Source organism: Colletes gigas, unplaced genomic scaffold (genome assembly GCF_013123115.1).
Source record: "Colletes gigas isolate AHSC1104 unplaced genomic scaffold, ASM1312311v1 Colletes_gigas_Sc00115, whole genome shotgun sequence".
In the NCBI taxonomy this organism is placed as follows: domain Eukaryota; kingdom Metazoa; phylum Arthropoda; class Insecta; order Hymenoptera; family Colletidae; genus Colletes; species Colletes gigas.
The window spans coordinates 37,985-44,829 of NW_025106739.1; the positions used below are offsets into that span (position 1 = coordinate 37,985).

The 6,845-nt window shown below is 34.6% G+C and overlaps 1 protein-coding gene across 1 annotated transcript; it reads right to left on the minus strand.

Moving 5' to 3' along the window:
• Window positions 1-240: 240 nt before the first annotated feature.
• Window positions 241-1,725, minus strand: LOC122404175. The gene has a single exon (XM_043408103.1). It carries the CDS (start codon window positions 1,576-1,578, stop codon window positions 241-243), a length of 1,338 nt encoding a protein of 445 aa, XP_043264038.1. The 5' UTR covers window positions 1,579-1,725.
• Between the last annotated feature and the right edge of the window lie 5,120 nt (window positions 1,726-6,845).

The following is a 6,845-nucleotide window of genomic DNA, read 5'->3' on the forward strand; positions in this document are numbered from 1 at the left end:
GTAGCGACGCCCGTCCTCACACGTATTATCGCTATTGGCTGGAGCGCTCACTACTACAATTCCATCACGCGACGAAGGACGCGAACGAAACGTACCGAGATAGAGTAGGATAGAACAAGAGTTAGTGACATTGGCGTAACCGCGCGCTCAGAATACTAACCATGAATAGAACAAAAATCTTTCCTTACATTTTACAGTATCATTATCATTTTGTAAAAATTATAAAAATGGTATTCTACCTTACACATCTTCGGAGGAGCTGCTGTTGTCTTCGCTGTCTTCGGAATTATCCAAAATTTGTGATAGTACCTCATCCATGGCATCCTCCAACAAATTGTCTTTTTCCCAATACTTCTTTTCCAAATCTTCTGTGTGGCGACAAAAATTTTCCCACTCACTGACACTTGTCCGATTTACCGCTTCTTCCGCAAGCGCTAGCAATTCATCCACTGCTAAAGTTGACGGATTTTTTTCGCGAATTCTCCGTTTTATTAGTGCCCAGGCCAACTCAATCGGATTTAAATCGCACATGTACGGTGGTAACCGCAGCACGATGTGTCCATGGCATTTCAGTACTTCATCCGCTTTAAATATTTTTTCTGGACCTTTATGTTGTTCTATCAAGTGCACTAATTCATATTTCTTCATGTCTTCGGAATACGGTACGTTATTCCGAAGAAGCCAGTCCATCATATCACTCTTCCTTGCATACTTCGATGGTGGCCTATTCAATTGAATAGAGTGATATGGGGCATTGTCCATCACAATAACACTATTCGGTGCGATATTCGGCAAAAGTTTTTCAGTCATCCACTTTTCAAAATTAATGGCATTCATTTGACCATGATAGTCGCCACTTGTGCTGTTCGCTTTGAACATCAACAGTGCATTGTTGACGAATCCACTCTTCCCACCAGCATGGACAATTATATATCGGTGAGAAGAACTCATATTTTTCACAATACCAAGTGTTTCTTCGCTCTGCCAGCACTTTCCAAAAGACAAGGTATTATCAGCCCATGTCTCATCAATATAAATAATATTTCTGTTTGCCTTTCTATACTGATTAATTGCCTTTAAATATTTCCCTCTCCAGGCAACAATGTTTGGCTTTTCAATTAATATCTTTCTGATATTAACACTTTTTTTCCACGTGTATCCCATGCTCTTTAATAACTGGCGTAACGTGTCCAATTCCCATGGGAAAACAATTTTTTCCCTTATCGCGGCTAACAATTTCGGAGCACTCGGCACAATTTTTTTCTCCACGTAAAACTCGTGGATAATATTTCTAATCACTTTTTTTTCTTCCTCCGTGCAATGACATTTCCCGATACTTCTCGGCCGTTTCTTCCCTGGCGATGACAACCTTCCTTGTTCAGACGTTGAACTTTCCTTCCGAATTCTGGTGATCGTTCTGATCGACAAACCAGTGTATTCGGCAACACGTGCATTTGCCTGCTGTATTGGGTGCAGAAGTTCACCCTTTGACGCTTCCTCGTCACATTTTGCCGCTATCTTTTTCACCATGGTCCTCGCTTCACTGCGAACTGTTTGTCCTTTCTTGTGCGATTCCATTATTTAACACTAAACTAACACTAACTGTAACACTAAATTTACCACTGAACTTTAACACTGAAATGTAAAATTTAAATACTAAATGTATCACTAAACTTTAGCACTGAAATGTAAAATTTAAATACTAAATGTATCACTAAACTTTAACACTGAAATGTAAAATTTAAATACTAAATGTATCACTAAACTTTAGCACTGAAATGTAAAATTCAAATACTAAATGTATCACTAAACTTTAGCACTGAAATGTAAAATTTAAATACTAAATGTATCACTAAACTTTAATACTACACTAACTAAAATTAATATTAATATCTTATGAAATATATAAAATAATATAAAATATTATATCTTATACTAAATCAGAAATCTCTGAAGAGACTTTGTAAAATTTGATTGCTTTTGAGTTAAGGGAAATCACTTGTTGCTCGCTAGATGTTTGCAACAAGAATGACTCCTTCTTTTTTTCAGTGCTTCACGAAGCTTAAAAGTGGGTGTGCTTTGTTCTATCTTACAGTATTTTAAATATGATTGGTCGTTGGGTGGTTCTAAGTAAAATGGCAAAAGAACAAAAAGAACTTTGAAGTATCATAAACCTTCCTCGACATAATTTTCTTTGTCACTCCTTTACCGCCCCCAAGTCGAGATTCCGTATTGAAAGTTCGCTCAGTGTTTCCTTTACCGAATAGTGATGATTTTTATTGAAAACTATAAAAATTATCTACATGTTTATACACAATTTATGAATTGATCGGCAAAATAATAAATCTGTTGGTGCACTAATAATATTATTTTTCTAAGATTATTAAAAATTAAAGAACTTTTGCAATGTGTTGAATGCACTTTTTAAAATAAAATTTTACGAAATTATACGAAATTGAATTATAAGGAATTATATTAAAGGGTATAGCCGAATTTATCTCCCCTGGGAAAAATTTTAATGCGGGATTCTAGAGGCCAAAATAAGACGAAAATCAAGAATACCAATTTGTTGATGGAGCCTTTGTTAAAAAGTTATTAACGTTTAAAATTCCACCCGTACTGAATTTTTTCTCGAAAATGCGCAAGATTTCGGGAGTATGTCTATTCACCAAAAATGGTTGTGATTGACCCCCGCAATCGAAAATAATTTTTCCAGAACGATTTGAAATTTTTGAATTTAATTGTTAATAATTTTTAACGAGCCTCCATCAACAAATTGGTATTCTTGATTTTCGTCTTATTTTGGCCTCTAAAATCCCCCATTAAAATTTTTCCCAGGGGTGGCCGAACACCCTGCATAACGAAACCGCTTTTACTTACTGTTTACTAAATAATGCAAGTTCATTCATTTGATGAAGTCTAGAATAGTCTTCAAACATTTCACGAATTATAAACAGACCAAAATATGAATAATACTTTCGAATAAACGTATAATTCATATGAAATATATTTAAAAATGTAAGAATTATTAATAAGCTTTGAGATCTTTGTGCAAACATTTAAGAATAAGTATGTTATTATTTATATGAAAGATTTTATTCGCATAATTTATATGCACTTTTTTTCATTCAAGAATTTTATAAACGCTTATTTTATCGGATTCATTCATCCTTTAGAGAGTTGTGACAAAAGGAGTTCGTGTCGTTTGTCTATGGGCGGGATAGGGGTTGTTACAAATAAATAAGTCGTCTATGTTTGGAGGCAAATTATCACTGTAGGTCGATACCTGCAAGAGAAATGCTTAATTTACGCGATAATGATGGACGCTCAGAACAATCGGGCCCATAATAAACTCGGCTGGCAGGTAAACTGTGCAGACTAATTGGGAATTTTCTGGCGACTTTCATGCGATTTTTGTTACACTTTCAGGTCGTCGCAGACCCTTCTTCCATTCCTCATTTAGAAACAAATGAAGTTATAGATCCATAAAGTTTTTCGTACTAATTCCACAAAGGGATACGTGTTTGAGAATTTTTTCCGATTTTTCGATTCCAAATCCTAGGTGTGAAAAATTAAAAACGCAGAAAAATACCGATTTCGTATTGAAGTTTTCGAGACACTAGATTTATATAATTACTGTAAATGCATATTGTCATTGGTTATGTCCCTGAATTTTTTCACATTTTTTGGCAGGGTGCGCCGTAGTGGCAAAAATCAAAACCGATATTTTCTGCGTTTTTCACGTGAAAAAGCAACTTATACTCTGAATTTTTGTATTCCCTTTAATGGATAACTATATTCTATGGTTTTAAACAATTCTATGTTGAATAGAACGGCGTATAGAATAGAAAAACAAAAATAAGTCACCAAATTAAAGGTGCTATGTGCGTTATATTCAGAAGCAGCAGCGGTATTTCCAAGAGGTGCGATGGTGCAGTGACTAAGATGCTTGACTGGAGAAATATTTTTAAATATTTTAAATAGATTTTCATTGTTATATAGTTGAAAATTAAAAAAATATATGATTAATAAAAAAAAAAGATGTGCTTCAAACGGGGCACGAACCAGCGTCAAAAAGTTTGCAGAGTATCCACAGTTAAGCATCTCAAGGGTTTGCGACGACCTGAAAGTGTAACAAAAATCGCATGAAAGTCGCCGGAAAATTCCCAATTAGCCTGCACAGTTTACCTGCCAGCCGAGTTTATTATGGGCCCGATTGTTCTGAGCGTCCATCATTATCGCGTAAATTAAACATTTCTCTTGCAGGTATCGACCTACAGTGATAATTTGCCTCCAAACATAGACGACTTATTTATTTGTAACAACCCCTATCCCGCCCATAGACAAACGACACGAACTCCTTTTGTCACAACTCTCTAAAGGATGAATGAATCCGATAAAATAAGCGTTTATAAAATTCTTGAATGAAAAAAAGTGCATATAAATTATGCGAATAAAATCTTTCATATAAATAATTACATACTTATTCTTAAATGTTTGCACAAAGATCTCAAAGCTTATTAATAATTCTTACATTTTTAAATATATTTCATATGAATTATACGTTTATTCGAAAGTAGTATTCATGTTTTGGTCTGTTTATAATTCGTGAAATGTTTGAAGACTATTCTAGACTTCATCAAATGAATGAACTTGCATTATTTAGTAAACAGTAAGTAAAAGCGGTTTCGTCATACAGGGTGTTCGGCCACCCCTAGGAAAAGTTTTAATGGGCGATTTTAGAGGCCAAAATAAGACGAAAATCAAGAATGCCAATTTGTTGATTGAAGCTTCGTTAAAAAGTTATTAACAATTATATTCAAAAATTTCAAATCGTTCTGGAAAAATTATTTTCGATTGCGGGGGTCAATTACAATAATTTTTGGTGAATAGACATACCCCCGTAATCTTGCGCATTTTCGAGAAAAAAATTCAGTACGGGTGGAACTTTAAACATTAATAACTTTTTAACAAAGCCTCCATCAACAAATTGGTATTCTTGATTTTCGTCTTATTTTGGTCTCTAGAATCCCGCATTAAAATTTTCCACAGGGGTGGCCGAACACCCTGTATCTCTCGCAGATATTGAGATCCTACTACTATGTAGCGTGACGTCAGAGCGGGCCTCTATGGTGGGAATAGGGCGGCGCGTAGACCTTCTCTCCTTGCCCTTGCCCCGTTTAGTTTGTAGGTGCCTAGCCAACTCGTTTTCGGCGGACAGTACATACATATCGGTTATATTACATGTTTCGTTTATATATTGGTTTGTTTTGTCTATTGTGTATGTCTCGTTGAATTGGAATTGATTTTATGGATAGATTTTTCAGGTGGTTCTAACAGCATCCTCAACACTGTTGCTTGTTTTAAAACAGTGAAGCTGTAAATGTTTTTTGTGGTTTTTCATACTTGAAAATATCCAGAAATCGAACAAAATATTTTGAGAACGAGAAAAATACACCGTTTGAAAGCTAAGAAACAACTGAAGGTCGTAACGTCTTGAAGAAGCAGACCTGACCTCGTATTTCCTCAGACGTTGTCCATAAAAGCCGAACGTCAAAATTCAAAAAAAAACTTGTGGGACAACATAATATTTTTGATATTTTTTAAATCTTTGATTCAAAGGGACAAATTAAAAAACGATTGGATAAAGGCGTTGGTTACAACCTGTTTGTATTCGGAGACTTCGCATGATTAACATCTCGCAGATATTGCGCAATAACGCGAGAACATCTGCACGGTTCGATATTAACTTAGATTTTCCTGCGCAGAAATATCGTTCTTGCAAATATTCCCGTCGTAACTCCGCGCAAGGGATGTACGTAAGTGCGTCTTCTCCGGGTACACGACGTCCTGAACGTAAAATATGTTCTCTGTGCCAACACGAAATCATGCTGTTTATGAATAAATGCCTTCGAGCTGAGCGAACTTCGACGCGGCGAATGTCGCAACTTTCCTTTCAATAAATTACGTTGATTTGTATTTTTACTGTCACGGCACACACAACTTTCGTTTAAAAAATATTTTAATTTTAATGTTTTTACGAAGTCGTGATTTTTTTGTTAATACTTTGAGTTCGATAGCTGATATGAAAGATTGTATTACCATCTACTAACGACTATTACTCTCTCGATTCAGAAAATGTCGTATTGTAAGTGATCGTCATATTAAACCTTGTGAATAAAATAACATTAACAAATGTGCCATAATTTCGTATCAAAACTAAAATTAAAGTATCTTCTGAGCTAATGATTTTTGGACATAAATAGGTCAATACTTTTTTAAAGAATATTAAGGTACATCGACTGGTGTGATGAAAAATATACGATACCATTTGAAAAACATTAATGAGCGTTATATGTCTTCTACGCATTTACCTGCAAAAAAGATTAATAACATTAGGATGAACCTTTTTCGAAACCATGCAACTCTATAAGAAACATTTTTCTGGTACTATGTAGTAACCAATCCTGTACAATTTCAACACTAATATAGACCAACATTAAGAAATTTAAATTTTATAATAAAATTTTGCATTTTATATATTGTTAAACGTTTCAAGATATAACTGGTTTATTTTTTATAACGTATTATGTAAAATTCAAAGCTGAAATATGTCTTTTGTTAAGTCAAATCTGCTACTTGATCACTTCTTTTTGACAATATCATATTCTACTCCGTGCCTTCAAATTCTTCCACCTGTTATAATCTTGAATCTCCTAAACCAAACAATCTCTTTCTTGTATCGAATCGCGTCAATTCGTAAGCAATCGTCTGCGATAATTCTGAGAACATCTTGGTGACATTCTCAACTTGAATAGAATTGTTCCAAATTAAGGAGCAAAGAG

Bases quoted from the DNA above. Each gene is read 5' to 3' on its own strand.
- LOC122404175 (XM_043408103.1), bottom strand. From the start codon at position 1,578: ATGGAATCGCACAAGAAAGGACAAACAGTTCGCAGTGAAGCGAGGACC.